Genomic DNA, 20,531 nt, shown 5'->3' on the forward strand with positions numbered 1-20,531 from the left:
AAATTGAGATTTATACATCATCTGAAAGCTGAATAAATAAGCTTTCCATTGATGTATGGTTTGTTAGGATACGACAATATTTGGCCGAGATAAAACTATTTGAATATCTCTGAGGGTGCAAAAAAAATCTAAATATTGAGAAAATCGCCTTTAAAGTTGTCCAAATGAAGTTCTTAGCAATGCATATTACAGGAACATGATCTTTACTTACTTGGCATAAAAGAAAAATCGATCATTTTGACCCATACAATGTATTTTTGGCTATTGCTACAAATATACCCTAGCGACTTAAGACTGGTTTTGTGGTCCAGGGTCACATATATTTAATCATATGAATGTACTTTGTAATTTATATTTACTTTGTTACATATACTGTGTAACATGTATCTGTTCTTATGCTCATTTTATTTACATCTGTTTGTTTTTGTACTTTTTTCTGTACAATATATACAAATATATATTTAAACCAGGTCTCAATAATGATTACATTAGATGTAAGGTTGATGACAGGTTGCTGCAGATTAGTGTGTGTAAATAAAAATCATAAATACATTTTATTCTAATTGTTTTTTTTTTTTTTTCAGATTTTTGAACCTTTTGTCTTACTGGGATGCAGTTCCTACCTGGTCAGTGTAGGGCAGTCCAGTGTACAGGATATGTTGACACAGTCACTGTGTCAAACTCACCTAACCTCCATGTACTGCACTTCATCTGCAGAGTCCTCTGCCGCTCCACTCTTCCCCTCCAAAGTGTCCAGACGAATAAGAGGCAGAGGGGGTTTTGACTCTGGCAACGGGGTCAAGGAAGAGGGCGGGCTGTCGTTCCCTCCCTCCTTTGGTTTCTGTGTTATCATATGTCCACCAGCCTGAGGGACAGTCGTTGCTTGCGGGACAGTTACCGTTGAGCTCCCCTGTCCATTAGCATGAGGGATGTCTGACTTCTTCACAGTGATTTCCTTCTTGGGTCCCTGAGCTGTGGCCTGTCCATTCATTTGTACAGAATCAGGTGTTTTCACTTGGATATTGGCCTCCTGTTTGGCCACCTGAGTGATAGTTTGGCTTTTTCCATTGGTCAGGTTGTTGTGAGTGGGAGTATTTGCAGGTGCTTTGTCTGTCATCACAATACTCTTAATATCTGCTACTGTGTTTTCAGGCGAGCTCTTCAGCGGGGTTACCTGCACCTTTGCTGCTGATGCATCTTCTCGCTTTATCTCCTCCTTCATTTGTAAACTTTGGGTCTTTAGCTCTTCGCTCTCTTGTCTAATAGTCTTGGCATTCTCTTCACTTACCTTATCTTTCTCTTGGGTTTTAACCGCAGTAGAGTTCATGTTCACGTGGCCGTTCAAGGAGGGATTTTTCGAGGGCATGTGAGCAGGTGACTTCATCTGCTCATTCGCACATCCATTCTCTGGTGGTTTCCCTGGACTCTCCTGTTTGTCGCTCTGGCCGTGCACAGAGGTTGTCTGAATGGAGTTGGCCTGAGATTTGACTTCAGCATTTGAGATCAAATGGTTACTACCTGAGAAGAAAAGATGTGTTGGACAGTTATAATAGTGAATAATATTTTTAGATTGATATTAGTCTGCAAATTTTTAACAGATGTCATAGGCACACATTTTTTAAAGGTACGTAAGGAAAAACCACATACTGTCTATTACATATATTTTGGCAAGTTGTTTAATGTTTTTGAATAATTTGATTCAATATTATTACAATTTAAAACACCTTTTTTCTTTAATATATTTTTAGTATATTTTAAAATGTAATTTATTCCTGTGATAGCAAAGCAGCCATTACTCCAGTCTTCAGTGTCATTTTAAGCTTTTAGAAATCTTTGCTGATTTGGTCTTCAAGAAACACATCTTCTTATTATCAGTGTTAAAAACAGTTGTGCTGCTTAATATTTTTGTGGAAACCATGATACACTGTTTTCATGGTTCTTTGATGAATGAATAGTTCAGAGAATCATTTTTATTTGAAATACATATTATCGTAACACGTATTTACTGCCACTTTAGTTCAATTTAATGCATCCTTTCTAAGTATTATAGTGTAAATAAAATTTCACTATTAGTAGATATTTCTAGCGCAAGCCTACAAAACATTTCTTAACATTTGTTATGCAATGCATGCTTATTATAAATATATGAGTCACATTCGAGACGGCTAGTGACAGCAAGACAACTGAACTGAACATGTTGTACACTGGTTGTTTTTGTATTTTGTGATTCATTATGTGCATTATGTCACAAACACATCTTTCTAAAACACCTAATATAGTCAAAAGCCACACAAATGACTGCAATTTAATGCAGAGCAGACTAAATATAGTCAGTGCAGTCTTTGAAAAGATCACCTTGAACACAACCTTTGACAGCGAATACGATCCCCTGCTGCCCTCTCCTGCCACTGCTGCAGATACTGCAGTGATGGAAAAATACCAGCAGGGCTGGCCTGATACATTAGCAGTATATACACATTTGCCTCTAGGGTGAGAACAGTCTAAAAACGGACTGGCAGTAGTGAACACTTTTAGATGCATTCACAAAATAGGCAACCCTCAATGCGTAGGTATCATTTCTAAGGATAGCCACATAGAAAAAACACCCAATAATACTTTCAAATGTTGTTATTAACATGGGTTTCAACAATGTTTGGTGTGTGATAGTGAGGGTGAGAGAGCAGGGTTGAGTCGTACCTGGAGGAGAGATGGGGTGGGAGACAGGAGACAAGGGCTCTGGGCTGTCCTCTCTCTGAGTGAATATCAGGTCATTCTGTTACTTTACCTTTCAGAGCAATCATTTACACTCTACTTTTTTTTATTTAACACAAAAAGGGGTATTTGGGTCACATTCACATGGATGGTAATCCATGCCGGTATAGTCTAATTTAACTGCTTTTGTTTTGTGATGAGTCACACTTTACTACAGTGTAGTACACATACTTTATTCAGCTCACTGAAGACACTGAACAGTTATAAAGTTAAATGTGATGGACAGTTTGTTTCTCACTGATACCTTCATCTCACAGTCACTCTTCCTAGTTCTCTTCATTATTTCTTCAATTCTCTGCAGAGAACAATTTAAGCACATTTTAGTATTTTTCTATGGATAGTTTTTATATCATATTATATTAGACATAACATATTTATTGACATATCACTTAAGACTTACTGATATAAAATTATAATTAACATTTATTTTGGAGTTGCACAATGCACATTTCTTAGTATTAAATGTGTTTTAATATCACTATTAATAAGGATTGTACTGTATGATCCCTGTATAATGTCGATATGCAAGACATTTAAAGTGTAACTAAAGTATACTTGCAATAGTTCCACTTCAGCACAGTCAAATATACATCAGTATATCTAACTTTTAGACCTCAGCACAATTGAAGTGCATTAAGTACAAAATTAGTTATTCCAGTCTAGCGGATTTTAAGTATACCAGTTTAGTATACTAAAAGTACAATTGCAGGGTGCAATTTTTATTGAGCACATAAATATGTAAATGTATTTATAGCATACTTAGTATGAAATAAATGTATTTCAAATACATTTTAGTATGTTTATGTTTCACTAGGGGTGGCTTGCTGCTGGTCGTGTTACCTTTTTTCGTTGTTGTCTTTCCTGTTCCTCCTGCTGTTTGAAAAGCTCTCTCTCCTGCCGCTGACGCTCAGCATCCTTTTGAGCACGAATCTCTGCCTCCTCTTTCTATTAAACACATAGACACAACGGAAGGTTAGGAATCTACAGACAGAGACAGAAAAGAATGACAGATCGACTGATAGATAGACTGATATAGATATGAGCGGTTCAACTATGAGCTGATTTAGAACCATATTTAACTGCAGTATGTACTTGGCCTTATTATTTGATTCCTTCATATTTCTTGTGGAGAAATGGAAGATTTAGAAGAGTGGAGTAAAGAAAAGGATGCTAGGTGAAAATAAATTTGGGACCCATGTAAAATGACTTCTTGTCATTATTTGTTGTTGGCTTTGAAACAGGATTCTACATTCTTCAGAAGTTTAGAGCAAGCTAATGCCTTCTGGTCCAGTGACTAAAAAGGCTAATTTCACTTTAAATCTTCTGACCTCTTTCTCCGTCTGGGCCTGAAGCTCCTTCTCCTTCTGTTTTTTCTCCTCCTGCTCTCTCTTCTTCCGTTCCTGCTCTTGTCTACATTTCTCCTCCTCAGCTTGATGAGCTTTCTCTTCTTGTCGAGCTCTGTTCTCCAGCTGCCTCTTCTTAAGCTGCTCACTCTTTAGTCTGAAAATCACACAGACCAACACAGTCTCATGAGAAAACGTCTCAAAAGTGCCTTTTATCCTGTACCACCAAAATCTCACTCTTGTACTCTTGTATTCAAGTGACATACAAACATCACTCAGGAAAATTATTCAAATCTTTTTTTTTTTCATGCATTTACAAATTTAAATGATCTTTTATTTCTGTCTTTTTATAAGATGCCTTTCAGACTCATAATTGTACAGCATTTTGGTACTTTGTGGTTTTTAAGTTCTTACCAAATACATTTTAATTGAAAAACACATACAAAAAGCACCTTCAAAATTGGCAGAAATTACCCCACAGATTAAAATTTCTAGCACAAGATTCAAAAACATTTGTGAACACAGTTATGCAACGCATACTGATAAGAAATGTCTGAGTCATGTTCGGCAAGCACTGAACGCTTTGTACACTAGTTCAGAGACATACAGCATCAGTCATACACACGCATACTTTTCCTGCTCCTCCAATTCCCTGCGTTGTTTCTCCTCCTGCTCCTTCAGAACTTTGGCCAGACGTCTGCGTTCTGCAAGCAGACGAGACGCCTCCTCAGCATCTGTCGTTCCAGCAACCACCTTGCCAGGAGAGTTCAGAGGAGAAGGATCTGTGAGAGAGTAAAACAAGATAAGCGAGTGTAAATCATTTTCACAATTTAAAGCTGCTGTGAATGAGAAAGGCATAAATACAACTGATGAATACCATTGCAGTTCAAATGAGTTTAAACAAGTCCAAAAAATAAGGAAGACCACAAAGCGGGATCCCTTTAGTCTCAAGGGCCTAATATATATAGTAACTCTTTTATACTAATGAGGCTATGTATGCATGGTATACAATATTATCAAAACCTTATAGCATAGATATAGACATATATAGTCAATATATGTCAATATGTCACAGCACCAGTATCTATCATGATATACATAGATATAGATAGAAATATTTTATATATTATTTTTATATTTTTATAAGAAACTGAAAGATATTTTATAAAAATACAGAAATAAAAGATAGTTTAAATATATATATATATATATATATATATATAATATATATCAATATATCTATATCAATCAATTTCTATAATTTTTTTATGCATTTAAAATTTTAAACTATCTTTTATTTCTGTATTTTTATAAGATATCTTTCAGTTTCTTATAATTGCATAGCAGTTTGTGGTTTTTAAGTGCTTTACAAATAAATTTTAATTGAATTTAATTGAAAAACACATACAAAAAGCACCTGCAATGTTGGCAGAAACCCCACAGATTAAAATTTCTTTTGTGTATGTGTGTGTGTATATATATACACATTAAAAATATGATAAATGAGCTGTACGATAACTGTCTGTATGATAAAGTAAGTCTGCACTAGTGCACTGAAGGAGGTTCATATTGTCTTCCAGGTTTCAGACCCACCTGCAGTCACATCATTACAGTTTGATTTGGGATTTTTTTTCTCAGGGGTCTCCACCTTTTCATTCTTCTTCTGTTGGTTTTCTAAAACTACACTTTTCTTCTCCTTTGACCCATTAATGTGATTTTCTATCTTTGTTCTTCTTTCTGGAGGTGGTGTGCTGGAAACACTTGTCTCCATTTTTGGTTCCTTATCCAGACTTTCATTGTTAGGGCTCCTGTTCTGATGGATCTCAGCCTTGAGAGACCTGCCCTCCTTAGGATCCTGACTTCTGATGTCCTCAGCTTGCTTGTCTTCTGTCTTCCTGTTGCTGTCACTGACCGGTGTGGCGGGTCTGTGTTTCATAGGGGAGGGTGGATATTGCCGCACTGTACAGGGCGACTGAGTACGACTCTTAGGCAATAACCTTCAAAGCATACAAACAGAGAGCTGATTCAGATGCTTATAGTCAGCACATTACTGATAAAACGTGTAATTAATCAGAGGTCACTTTGTCAACATCTTACATATATACTGGAAATAATACATATATAGGAAAGTGTGTGTGTGTGTGTGTGTGTGTGTGTGTGTGTCTTACTTAGGTGTGGCAGGTGAGGCAGAGCACCGGGTAACATCAGCAGGAGATTTAGCTCGCCTAACCGGAGAACCTGTGGCTGGAGAGCCAGTCCTCCTCTCTCTACGCAATCTCTCCTTCTGCAACAAACACAAACAACACATAATGCTCTATGGTACACTGCTGCCATATGGCAACACAACAGTTTCCTTTGCTGTGTAATTATTCACAGAAAAATGTCATAACATTCCATTGGGGAATTCCAAAGAGAAGTCTTTAAGAAACCGATAATCTGCTGTTTTAAATCACTTGATATCGGATTTCATCTCCAAATCAGTTTTTCCAGAAGTCAGCTATTTATTTCTGCATTTACACCTGGATTTTTTTTACTGCATCTTTGATAAGTTGATTAAATATAATTAAAAATCAACTTTGTTTGACAGAGTAGATGTAAAAAGGCAATGGCAATTCTGCTTTCCCCTAGTAAAAGAGTAATATATTTAAAATACATTTTTACTATTTAAACTGAACTGAGCTGGATGATGACATCACTGAATTCAATTCAATTCAATTCAAGTTTATTTGTATAGCGCTACAATGATGAATACAATGATGAACTGCCTTCAACTGAAAATTGAGTGTTTACTATTGTCAAGTTGCATTATTGACACACTATTTTCCTGTAAAGTTGCTTTGACACAATCTGTATTGTTAAAAGCGCTACATAAATAAAGGTGACTTGACTTGACATTTAATTTATACTGAGTATAGTTCAAATCTATTGACATATTTACTGACATATTACTCAAGGCTTGCTGATAAAAAACAACAACTTCTAATTAAACTTTGTGCACAGCGCACATTTCGTAATATTAAGCCTAAAATGCATTTTAATGCCACTACTGATGAGGATCGTATGATCGTTGATTAATATCAGTCTTTAAATGAAAGATATTTCAAGTGTACCTGAAGTATACTTGCAATAGTTCCAATTTATCCCAATCAAATATACTTCACTATATCTTTAGTTGGACCTCAGCACTACTTCCACACAATTAAAGTGCATTAAGTATAAAATTAGTCGTTCCAATTTAAGTATACTAGTTAAGTATGCCAACAGTACAATTGCAAGGTATTTTTATTAAGCACATAAACATATAAATGTATTTGTAGTATACTTAGAATTAAATAAATGTATTTCAATACATTTTTTAGTATATTTATTTTTCACTAGGGTCATGAATAATAACTAATTTATTTAGAGTAGTAGCTGATAACTAGCTGCTGTAATAGCATAGGGCAACATGCCTCAAAATTTAGTTTTTTTGGTTATTAAATCTATTATAGAACGTTAAACATATACATACATAACTGATTAAACAAATAAATAAATAATAAAAATGATCCTAAAAATAGAACCTAATACATAGCCTACCATGGAGGTATAAAAGTGTTTTTTTTTCTTCTGCATGTCTTTGTGGACCATACAACTAAAATTGCGCTCTCAGTATATAGCCTGTTTTATTGAAAGCTGTTGTCTTGTACCCCTATGAACAGAAGAGGTGTGCTTTTGAGTTTGTTCCAGATCTGTCCTGACCTTGGGTGTGTTGGGGGCACTGAGAGCTCCACTGGACTCTTCTGTTGGCACAGGGTTGTTTCTTCTTCGACTCGGTGACCCTCTGTATGGTGACCTGTGAGGACTGGAGGGCACTGCGTGGGAGAGACATGGCAGCATTTCCTGGTCAGAACAGATCTGTCAATATTACCACATGTGGCTACACAGCGTGAAAAACAACATTAAACATTAAGCAAGCCACATGTACACACATACACACTCTTTGGTTATCTAAAACAAAACAAACAAAAACTTTATTCAGTGGCACGAATGAACAAAGATGTGATTCAGCTCCTGTGTGAAGCTTTAATAAGATAATACACCTGTTGCCGAGTGTGTGTGTGTACTGGTATATATGGTTTATGAGGACACAAATGTGTATAATGACATGGGTACTACAACGTAAACATGGTTTATGAGGACACTTCCTGTGTCCCCGTAAAACAAAAGGCTTAAAAAACATACAAAACGGTGTTTTATGAAATTCAAAAATTGCCAGTAGTTTTCTGTAAAGGGTAGGTTTAGGTGAATGGCGATAGAAAATACAGTTTGTACAGTATAAAAACCATTACGCCTATGGAGAGTCCCCGTAAACCACAAATGCAAGTATGTGTGTGTGTGTGTGGTTATGTTAATGTGCCCATGCCTCTTAAATACATAAAACAATTCAACTGAGATCTAATTAGAAAGAAAAACCATCCAAGAACAGAAACATGCACACACACTTCAATATCAGAAGAACAACATTGCTGTGATTAAAGTATTGGTTCACACACATGAAGTTGTAAGTAAAAAAAAAAAAAGTACTCACAATCAATACAAAACACGCAAAGACACCGCAGCACACAGACATTCAGATTTGCTTTGACTTTCACCAACCAAGCATTGAGCCACAGAGCAAGTGCACACTGAATATACAGTGCCGTGCTAAAGAATTCATCAATTCTCCCATTCTCTGAAGTTTTTATTTCAAAGCACTGATATTGCTTACCACCATAATGAAATAGAGCCAAAGACTGTCAGCTGAACTGAGACAAGAAACTAGCCTATGTTTTTCACCATGTTCTTTTTGACTAATGGGTATTTTTATATTGCAAAAAAATTGGTTCTGTCCTTTGCAAATCCAAGTCTTGATGCAGGTGTTTTCTAGAAAGTTGCCAGGGTGTTGCTAGCATGTTAAAATGCATATTCTAGAGTGTTCTGGGTGGTTTCTATGTGGTTGTACTGGCCAAAGTCAACAGAAGTCATCCCCAGGTGTGATACCTGGTCACAAGATGTGGCTCAGGTTTCTCCTTCATTGTAAAATGTGATCAAATTTGCACAATTTTGCAGACAAAAAAGGTTCATTGTTTATTGTCAATACTGTCATGATGTATGAAGCACTGGTCACACAAAGTTTATTTTTTTATCATACAGACAATCTGTGTGACCAATTTTCACTTTTTGCATGTGGAAATCTTTCACTCTTGCATGAAATCCAGCATCGCATGCATTTCTAATCAAAAGACTGGAATTTGCCAGAGAAAATGTGATTGCACCTTAAGCCTATAAGCAGTTTTTGTTGTTGTTGGCCAGTTTTATCACCCATCAAGCAAACATCCAAAGTCAGAATATTTAAAAAAGCGTTAGCACTTGCCATAGCAGACACTACTAATTTTTTTCAGTGCTTAGAAGTTAAAGAAAAATCACATGAAACTGAATGTCAATGAAGAATTTGTAATTCAGTGATTGAGAGACTGAATACTTCTACAAGGCACTGTACATTCAGATTAGGTATAGCAGCATGTGAATTGCTCAGCAAAACAAATACTGGACATTATTTTACTTGAAAGCAACCTCCTCTTTTCATCCCCTTATCTTGCTGGGTCTTGTTTAAAAAACAATTTCAAGTCAAATATTTTTACATAGCATTTATGAACAGACCTAAAATATTTGAGACCTGAAATGCAGCTGGGTCACATCTGGATATGCAAGCATTTACCCCACTTAGTTAGCCCCCTAAGTGCTCAAGCAGGAACAGGGGAAGGAGAGCAGGCTGGTTTAGAGTTTTGGGATGGAAACCAAAACGGGGGTAAGAGGGGATGAGAAAAGGCCAGCTAGGGTTCATACCGTTGCCTGATTCGATGGCAGAAGGAGAGGGGGCAGCGATGTCATGGGGGAGGGCGGAGGCAGCAGAGAGAGGAGGCGGGGCATTCTCCCAGTCACCTGGGCGATAGAGTCACGGTAGAGCACAGCAGAAACAGCAGAGCGTTATGGACAGACTGGGCACCCTGAGGTGAAGCGTGTGTTTTTGGGGTGGTGTGTGTGTTGCACACACACCTAAACACTTCACCACATCCTCTGGCGCTCTTTAAGCATGGCAGCCAGACACAATGAGCAGGGCTGAGCTGATTCAGACACACTCAAACTCAAAACCTGCATCCTTCACATTCACACACGACAATCATCAAAAAACATCAGAACACACTTTTCATGAGTTTTCTCAATAAGCATTCACATTTCTGGGGTAAAACGGGATAGTAGTTCACCACCCAAAAAATATTTCTGTTTCTGTTTTCTTTTGACTTGCATTGCATTTTTTTACATGACATTTTTTGTACATGCAATGGAAGTCAATGTGAACTGAAAATGTTTATCTGTAAACATTCTTCAATTTTTTTTTCTTCCACAGAAGAAATAAAGTCATACAGGTTTGGAATGACAATGAGCAGTGTTGGGAAGGTTACTTTGGAAATGTAATAGGTTACAGATTACAAGTTGCCCTATTTAAAATGTAATAGGTAGTGTAACTATTTCAATTACTTTATTAAAGGGGTGGTTCACTGTTTTTTTTCTAGGCTTGATTGTGTTTATGGGGTGCAGTCTAACGTGTTAATGCTTCGTTTTTAAAAAAACTTATTATTTTTCACATAATTTACCTTTATTCCACACCGCTCTGTCCCTTCTCTGAGAAACGCGCTGATCATTTCTTTCTTGTATGACCCCCGCCCTCAGAAATAGGCGATGGGCTCTGATTGGTAAGCCAGTGTGTTGTGATTGGCTAAACCGCCTCTAGTGCGCGTCTAAATGTCCCGCTAGGGCTGTGCAATTATTCGAAAAACAGTTTCGATTTCGGCCTAAAACGACTATGAAAATACAATAATTTAGATAAAACGATTATTGCGCCCCATTCCGCCCCCTTCGCAACGGTGTGCTTTCGTTCCTCCATAAAAGCCCAATTTCACATGCAAATCAGTAAATCATGTAACGTGATTTTTGCAAAATGGGACGTGCTTGATTTATTGAAGTGTATTAGATTTATTCATGTTTTTAAAAGCGCTAAAGAGAACTTGCGCTTCCTCAGGAGGATTTCTGTGTAACATTATGAGTGCAGAGACGGAACAGAACACGGACATAAAGTCAACTTTAGGTCAAGCTGCGCGCCTAAATGGTCAAATACACGCAAAAATGTGTCAAAATGCGGCGCGTAGTGATTATTCACGTAAACCACCGTCGGTCATGTAATAAATGAACGTAAACAGTTGTAACGATAAATTGGATCCGTGCGGCTCTTAAAGTGACAGCGGGCTATATTCCTGGTATACCTTCGTCGGTCATGTAATACATGAACGTAAAGAGTTGAGAATGAAAATACGCGTGTTACGGTAAATTGGATCCGTGCGGCTCTCAAAGTGACATCGGGCTATTTTCCTGCTGCGACTATGTGCTTAATATTAATCAAACAAAAAAAGACAAATTCAAAATCACACACTGCTCTTGAGTGAAGGATTTTGTAGCTTTAATAAAAAACAAAGAAAGTTTAATTCTTACAGTGAAGACTATGCTGTTTTATTTTACATTTGATTATTCATTTCTGTTAACTAAATACTTGAGACTTGCATAAAAAATCCTTAAAGCACAGTTTGTTTAATTTGTATCTTTTTATTCTATTGCATTTGTCCTTGGCTTTTTTATTACTGACAGTTTAATTATTTTCAATAATTTTGAGGACTTTTTTGTTTGTTACTAATATCAGTTACCCTAATACTCTGCTGTGGTATTGAAAATTGTGAAATTTCGCTGGTTTCTAAAATATAGATGTCATAGCAAGCTTATTTACAGGAAATATATATTTAATATATAACTATCTTTAAATAAATCACTCATATAAAGTGTTGGTCGTATGGCCCACTCATAATCGTGTTAAATAATCGTGATTATAATATTGACCAAAATAATCGTGATTACGATTTTTGCCATAATCGAGCAGCCCTATGTCCCGCCCCTCACCTCAGCGGCATATGCTCCGGTTGTATTGTAAACAACGGCGTCATTAATATCGCTTATCAGTTTTAGCCTGATTGAGAAGCAGAGGATATTATTGAAGAGGATCATGCAGAACCTGTGCAAGCACGGCTTTTAATGGTAGGCCTATGTTTTTTGTTTGTTGTTGTCTCATACTTTTAGATATGCTGTTATTTGTAAATGCTACTGCTTATGTTAGCTTTTAATATACAGTTTTATCCTGATTAAAGCTTTTTGTGATGTCACGAACCCGGGAAGAAACACGTTGTAGTCCCTACCAGCCGTTTTTGTAGGCATTAAACTACCAGAATTTTAAAAGACGATATCTCCGTTTGCATTGAACTTTCGGCTTTGTAACTTTGCAGATATTGTTTATGCTCAAACAGCAATATTACACACTAACTAACGTTAAAAAAGTGAAATCGCATTCAACCACCCCTTTAAAGAAATGTAACTGATTACATTTTATTACTTTTCTAAATTTCTAACAAATGTTTTCAACTGTTAATCATTTTCAAACATTTAAACCAGGCAGGGTTAACCTTCAGAATCTTTCATCATTTCAATTAAGATTATAATAATTTATTTTTAAAGCACAGCACTACAAAATCAGGTAATATAGGCCTATATATAATATTGAAAAATCTTTTCACTTTGAGATCATTCTGAGGTTGAATATAGATTTAAAATCATAAGAGGAAATAGTTTAATAGCTATAAAACTGTTTTTTTAAATCAAATCTTTGCATACAGGAAACACTGGCATCTAACAGTTAATCTAAAAAAAATAAAGCAGAGACATAAACCAAAATTGGAAACAAAACAATTATTGACTAAACATGGCCTATTCTGTGTCCTAAACTCCTGAAACATTGGTGTCTCATATTTTAGAGCAGACAATGCAGTTTGGGAAAGAAATCAATTAAATCTGTATGTGTGTGAAAATTTTCAGATGTAGAATATTTGAGATGTAACCCCCTTTGTAATCTTTAACATTTTCAACTAATTTAATTACACATTTTTTTCTCAGTAACTGTAATTGATTACAGTTACATTTATTTTGTTATTAAATTACATCATTCCATTACATGTAACTAGTCCTCAACACTACATGTGTGAGTAAATTATGACCCTGGACCACAAAACCAGACATAAGGGTCAATTTTTTGAAATTGAGGTTTATACATAACCTGAAAGCTGAATAAATAAGCTTTCCATTGATGTATGGTTTGTTAGGATAGGACAATATTTGGCCGAGATCGAAAATCTGGAATCTAAGGGTGCAAAAAAATCTAAATATTGAGAAAATCGCCTTTAAAGTTGTCCAAATTAAGTTCTTAGCAATGCATATTACTAATCAAAAATTAAGTTTTAATATATTTACAGTAGGAAATTTACAAAATATCTTCATGGAAAATGATCTTTACTTAATATTCTTATGATTTTTGGCATAAAAGAAAAATCTATAATTTTGACCCATACAATGTATTTTTGCTATTGCTACAAATATACCCCAGCGACTTAAAGGGGTCATATGATGCTATTTAAATTTTTCCTTTCTCTTTGGAGTGTTCTCAAGTTCTGTAAAGTTGCAAAGACTAAAGTCTCAAATCCAAAGAGATATTATTTATAAAAGTTAAGAGTCAACCACGTCTACCTAAAACGCCTCGTTCTAACACGCCCCCACATACCTACGTCACGATCTGGGAAGATTTGCATAATGCTGCCCAAATGTTCACGCAAAGAAAGAAGGCGTAACTTTGATTCTCGCTGTAGTATTGTTGCCGCCGCCATGTCGAACTACTTTGTTTGGCCTTCCAAAAGAGGACGATATCCGCTTCGTCATGTCTGGAGCTGATCCATGCTGGTTCCTGAGGAAATACATCAACTTCGCGCTGTGGATCGCCCGGATTGGCTTTCACTGTGGACGAAGCGGAGTCCAGCCCGGGGTCGTCAATGAGTGGACTATCCCTTTATTACAAAACGTTCAAATGTCACTGTGGATAAAAACATCTGCTAAACGAATGAACTATTTTGTTAAAATAATAATAATAATAATAATATTTAAATAATTTAGATTTCACAAATTTTACAATCTACAATGACTTGGATGAATAAATGCCTTCAGAAATGTTACACAAACAAGCTTTCTTCCTTCTGAACATCCCTAGCTTCTTAAATGATTAAATCTAAGGCCCCAAATCAATAACCAATTTCTTAACCAATTAATGTGCTTGTATCTAAATCAAGCCAATAGGACGAGGTGCAGCACGCAGAAAGTGCTGATTCACTCATGCCTGCCTGTCCTTCTTCTCTGATGAGCTGAAGCATGAAACCTGAGCTCTAGTAACACTGTGTATTAAAGCCCAGATGAAAATCACACAAAATGCAAGAACACACTGCACTGCAGTGTCACAGCAGCTTTACAACGGCTTCTTAACATTCACTGCATTGTCAAAAACTGAAAATAAAATAAAGCAGGAATTCAGTAAGGTACATTTTAAAATAATGAAAAAATCATATAAGATGAAGAAGAAAAAATGCTGAATAAATTAAATTGAATTTAGTTAGAAAAATGCAACATAGAATTATTTTCATGAGTTGAAACTAAGTTGACTGTTCAATTAATGTGCTTGTATCTAAATCAAGCCAATAGGACGGGGCGTCACTCATGATTCATGATTCACTCATGGCTGCCTGTCCTTCCTCTGATGAGCTGAAGTATGAAACCTGAGTTCTAGTAACACTGTGTCCTAAAGCCCAGATGAAAATCATACAAAATGCAAGGACACACTGCACTGCAGTGACACAGCAGCGCTGCAACAGCTTCTTTAACATGCACCGCACTGTCAAAAATTGAAAATAAATGTTCTTGAAACCTTAAAAAATTAATAAGGATAAAATAATAAACAAATCACCCAAAATGGAAAAGAAAAAATGCTGAACAAATGAAATTTAATTTAGTTAGAAAAAAGCAACACAGAAGCATTTTCATTGAGTTGAACCTGAGTTGACTGTTGAAATCCACCATACCATGAAACATTTCCTCACAGTAGTGTCTTACTACCATTCTCACTCCATCACTGCTCACTCCCCTCCTCCCAGTCTCTGTTTTTCTTCATCCAGTGTGATGCGTGTGCATTACACTCACCTTGAGCGGTGCCGTTGGGACCCCATGCCCAGCGTTTATTCCTGTTCTCCAGCTGCAAGCTGCGCTCCAGTGATCTCCTCATTAGAGCTTCCAGACGCTCCTGTGTGTGCCGTTCCAGCACAGGAAACACCAGACACTCACTTCACCAGTGGACATTTACACCAACAACATCAGTACAGCCACAAGGGGTGTAGATATATGCACTGATAGAAGAATGATCTTCATCTACACTACCCATAATTCCATATGATTGCCTATATATACTGTTCAAAAGTATGGGGTCAGTAAGACTTTCATTTAGTTTTTTTTTTTTTTGAAAGAAAGTAATACATTTATTCATCAAGGATGCATTAAATTGATTAAAAGTGGCAGTAAAGAAATGCATAATGTTACAAAAGATTTCAATTTCAAACCAATGCTGTTCTTTTGAACTTTATATTCATCAAAGAATCCTGAAAAAAAGGTTTCCACAAAAATATTAAGCAGCACAACTTAATATTGATCGAATTAATGCAGCCTTATAGTGAGCATAAGAGACTTGTTTCAAAAACATTGTGAAAATAAATTGTACTAACCCCAAACTTTGGCAGTGTAGTGCCAAATCAAGTACTAAATAACACCTTAATTTCCTTCATTAAGTTCTAAAACATTCACTTCTAGAGATATGGCACTAATAGGCACCACATGAATAGCAAGTTGCATCCTCAAATATTGACATGGTCATTTATGAAGCAAATTTCAGCCATCTCTTTTAAGCTTCCATTTGTATTTGCTTTGCTTTGCATCTATGAAAATGGTTCCAGCAACATTTGCTGAGTCCAGCATCACCTCCCCCGCATGCCACCTTGTTCCTCTTTCGTTCTTTGCCCACTCCTTTTCAGGACCAGCCTTTCCAAAATGAACATAGTTGTGAAAGCTTACTGTGTGGCAGATGAAAGCCGTGTTTGAGAAGAATAATGAATCCGCAGCCCAGCGAGAGACAAGGATTAAAATAAAGTCTGAACTGATCTGATCTGGCCAAATCCCTCTGATTGGAGAAGTATCACAAGCCACAGAACCCAGTAAACACTCACAGGCTCTTAACAGATAAATGAGTGTGTAAGAATAGTGTCTGTCCTGTGGGTGGGTGATATTACATGGCAAGGCAGGATTTCATTGCCATAGATACAGTGCAACTGCTGAAAATGTCATTTTGCTTCAAATTTATTCACAATACAAGCAGGCCTAATTGCCCTAAAGCTATTGGAGATTATTTACAAAAGAAGGTTTCAATTGACTGGCTGGACTCAATGATTATCTAATTGTGTCCTGACATCTGGCATATCAGTGCCATATGAGAAAATCTGAAAGCATTTGAAAGGTCAAGGGAAGAATAGCATCTTGTGTCCATCTTAAATTAACAAAAACAGTGTCTGCTCTTTCATGACTCCTTGCTTGGACATCGAGTCCTAGGACAGATGCATTTGACTAGATCGCTGACCTTCTCCTCCTCCAGCTGCTGTCTTCTCTTCTCCTCCACGGCTGCTCTGCGAAGCTCCTCCTTCTGTCTCTGCTCCTCCAGCCGCTTCCATCGCTCTTCCACCGTTTTCTCATACTGCAGCTGTGCCCGCCTTTCCTTCTCCTTTATAGCTTGCTCCCGTGCAGCTGAGAGAGAGAGAGAGAGAGCGAGAGAAACTATTTACTTCATTTTGGCTTGTTATGAAACAACACCAGCAATCTCAAAGCTCATCATCATTGTTACTGACAGCTTCAGCAATTTTGGGGCTGTTCTCATGTCTATGTAAATATACACTAGATGGGACAAAACCTTTAGCAATTAGCATTGTGTTAATGTATGTGTGAAGTAAAAAAAAAAGTTGTTTTGTTATCCTTGAGTTGCACTGCATCTAGCGTCCTGTGAAAATCACTAAATCATGTGCAATGCAATACACCACCACTATTAATATTAATTTGATTTAGAAAATGATGTTCCATTTATTCATTACTGTAGCTCAAACAGTAAATCATGGTGACACTAAGATCATAGGTCCAAGAATGCATGGACTGATAAAATATAGACCTTCGATGCAATGTAAGTTAATTTGAATAAAATCATCGGACATGCATAGATTAAACCTTCATCTCATATTCCTCCGAAATCTTAGAATCGCCCCTGTGAGTCACTTATCTGAATTCACTGCACCCACACATTCAGAGACATGAACAGACACACTTACCCAAACTCCTCTCCCGCTCTTCACGTCTCTCCTTGGCAAGTCTCATTCTATCATCTGTCTTCAGATAGCCCTCCATATCTTTGAGAGAGAGAGACAGGGAAACATAAAAACAAAGGAAAATAGACACTTTATCTCTTAGACATTTTTACACAGCTTGAGCTGCTCTTAGACACATAATCAGATGAGACAGAAGACGTCCACACGACACCAACAGAAACTGTGGGACTTACATTGTTTACCTGCAAGTGCGTTGGTATTGGGTGGATGGTGTGAAGGTGAAGCGTGCCCATTGGTTTGAGTTTTCTTTTCGGTGACAGTGGGTGGAGTCAGAGCATCAGCTTCAGGATGAAGACAAAGGACGAGGATGAAGGAGAAAATGTATACACACACACACACACACACACACTTTTTAATTAAAATGTGTGCTTTTACAAATTAATGTAGGCTGATCTTACTGTGTTTTATAGAAGGGCTGCCTTGGTTGGTTTTCTGGTAAGTTGGTGATGCATGGCTATTGCTTTGCGGTCTCTTTTCCGGAGTTAAAGGTGATGTCATTACTTGAGTGACTGCTGAGAAAAAAGAACACACCAAGAGGGATGAAAACTGGTTGAAATGGCAAGCTTGGGACCTTGATACATAGCTGGCCTTATTAAACAGAGATATTGTATCTGAGCTATAAAGACACACACACATATAAGTATATAAAAAGAGATAAAACAGAGCATTACAGAATTACTGTTGAACAAATTAAGGTAAACAGAGTTTTAATTTCTGTTCTGAGTCAAGGACAAAGAACAGACCATTGATTCATTCCGGACTGGATTATGAATCTGAAGCCGTGGCCTAGTTACTTTTGCTTCACCTACTGTATAAGGTCAATCAGTCATTTCACAGACACATACACTTAATAGAGTCAGACGTTATATCATTCATCCACAGGGATTTGCATCCACTAGAACACATAAACACTGTTCACTGACAATCAATAAATTAGGCAGATTAGTACAGAAGAAATTTGCATTTTGTGCCTTGAAGGGTACAGTTGGTTCTAAAAATAAACTATTAAATACTGAAATGGTTCTTGACAGAGCAGTGAAAATGCATTGTGTCAGATGTTCTTTTTAGTTTAGTAAGGTCAGTTTTCAACCTCCTTTCTATCCTCTGCATGACATGTCTTTTAAATAAATTGCTCACTCATGATGGTGTCCTTTGTCTGCTCCGTCTCTTTGCTTTTTCTCTTCCTCTCCGCTTCCCTAGCTCTATTCCCATTACACACACACCCTCTGCTATAAGAAGCAGAGTGGACATAAAGCTCACTGAGAATGTTTGAGCTCAATGACATATAGTTCCATAAACAACGCAACGCAGCACTACAACTAAAAATACTCATGCCATGTTCATGCAGAAAACTCCTGACAATAATGAGGTCTAACTACAGACAATAGAGGTAGAGCATACAATATATTTTCAATCATCTAAAGACATGATTTGAAATTCTTGTCAAAGAAACAACCATCACAACATCTAATCACATTTCTTAATGTGTCTGAAAATGTATTTCATATAATTATATCTTTATATATCTGCTCTATATAAATGGTTTCGATATTAAGAATGGTATCAATAAAAATATTCTTGAAGGAAACCTTGAAGGAAATCATTTGAGAATCTAAGACCCTACTTTGCTTATTTAGTTCTATAAATATAATAATAAATATACGATTTCATTTGCACACACACACACACACCTAGTGTATATATGGATATGTAATATTATTATTAATGCTACTATAATACACTTTATCCTACACTTGTCAAAACACAAGTGTGCTACAATGATCTGTCAATATGTGTGTCAAATGTACATGTTTGGACACAAAAGTAACATGCATTAGGACAGCGACAGTTCTGCAGATGCTGCTTAGATCACACACACGACTGAAGCAGCTCCTGAGCCGGATGTAGCTCCCTCCATCGATTTTCCATTACATTCATTTGGCAAATGGACGTGGTTCAGTCTCATCCGAGTTTGACTTCATAGCGTTGGGCGGGCGGTGCTCGCCCCGTCAACTTTCGAGAACCTCCCATGCCATGAAAATGCAACGCAGTAGGCTACAGAAACAATGGACTTGCTCCATCTGACGATAGCAATCAAACAAACAATAAACCCCTGCATCGAGTCGCGCCGACAATTGTGTGCAACAGACAGGCTAAACTAAAAAAAGTAAAAGTAATAAATGAAAAACCGGTCTCGAAGTGCAGCAAGGCCTGTTACGATGTAAACGCGTCATAAATCATAGCTTCAGCGGGTTTTGTCTGCCAGATCAGACAGCAGCTTTAAGCTTTGGAGAAGGAAATTATTCGAATGAGCACGTCATTGTTCTTCATCGCCCCACTGTAGCATCATAAGCATGGGAATTTGAGTGTGTAAGCAAGGCATTGTCCTACTCATCCAATGCACATGCAAACACAACTGACGGAACGCTACCTTTGCGCAAGTAGCTCACCTGTCGTTGTACTGACATCGGTGTTGACAGCGTTCTCCGCCATCTTCGCGGTCCACCGGCGCCTCTTCCAACCGCAATGCCACGGACAGCGCCGCAGCAAAACGCTACCCCCCCCCAAAAAAAAATCAAGCCAAGGGAACCAGCATTGCCAGCTTCTTCCTGGACTGCCGCTGCGCTCCCGGGACCCGATCCGCTTTCCACACTCTCAGCAGAACGCGCTCTGTGGCGCTATCGCAGATTGTTAGGTTTGCAGTGAAGAATCGATCGAGAGGAAAGTTCTTCTGTCCGGTGAAGAGGAGAGTCGCGAGAGGCTGGACAGCGCAGTGGTGCTGAAACACGGCGTGACGTCATCCCCAGCGGCGTAAACCACGACAGAGAAACGGATTTAGGTCTACGAGAAACAAAAGACTGCCTACGTCCACATGTTCACAAGCAAAACTTTACAAATGACACATGTAGGCGTAAAATTATAAAATGTTATATTGACAGAAATTGTTGTT

The 20,531-nt window shown here is 37.3% G+C and overlaps 1 protein-coding gene across 4 annotated transcripts in view; it reads right to left on the minus strand.

The window, feature by feature from the left end:
* Positions 1-20,363, minus strand: part of LOC107687666 (MAP7 domain-containing protein 2-like) — a 23,884-nt gene extending 3,521 nt beyond the window's left edge. The window contains exons 1-16 of one of the 4 annotated variants that reach the window (XM_016485086.1): positions 20,032-20,363; positions 17,980-18,090; positions 17,755-17,862; positions 17,525-17,602; positions 16,789-16,952; positions 15,309-15,408; positions 9,984-10,079; positions 7,857-7,969; positions 6,284-6,399; positions 5,709-6,112; positions 4,747-4,897; positions 4,101-4,272; positions 3,613-3,717; positions 3,017-3,067; positions 2,698-2,752; positions 687-1,518 (exon numbers count right to left, since the gene is read on the minus strand). In XM_016485086.1, coding sequence (XP_016340572.1) covers positions 687-1,518; positions 2,698-2,752; positions 3,017-3,067; positions 3,613-3,717; positions 4,101-4,272; positions 4,747-4,897; positions 5,709-6,112; positions 6,284-6,399; positions 7,857-7,969; positions 9,984-10,079; positions 15,309-15,408; positions 16,789-16,952; positions 17,525-17,602; positions 17,755-17,862; positions 17,980-18,090; positions 20,032-20,074 — 2,699 coding nt within the window. In that variant the 5' untranslated portion in view covers positions 20,075-20,363. Of the gene's footprint in view, positions 1-686; positions 1,519-2,697; positions 2,753-3,016; positions 3,068-3,612; positions 3,718-4,100; positions 4,273-4,746; positions 4,898-5,708; positions 6,113-6,283; positions 6,400-7,856; positions 7,970-9,983; positions 10,080-15,308; positions 15,409-16,788; positions 16,953-17,524; positions 17,603-17,754; positions 17,863-17,979; positions 18,094-20,031 lie in introns of all 4 variants that reach the window. The other 3 variants (XM_016485087.1, XM_016485085.1, XM_016485088.1) reach the window with 3 other exon arrangements.
* Positions 20,364-20,531: the final 168 nt, after the last annotated feature.

Source organism: Sinocyclocheilus anshuiensis, unplaced genomic scaffold (assembly GCF_001515605.1).
Source record: "Sinocyclocheilus anshuiensis isolate Anshui unplaced genomic scaffold, SAMN03320099.WGS_v1.1 scaffold281, whole genome shotgun sequence".
Lineage (NCBI taxonomy): Eukaryota > Metazoa > Chordata > Actinopteri > Cypriniformes > Cyprinidae > Sinocyclocheilus > Sinocyclocheilus anshuiensis.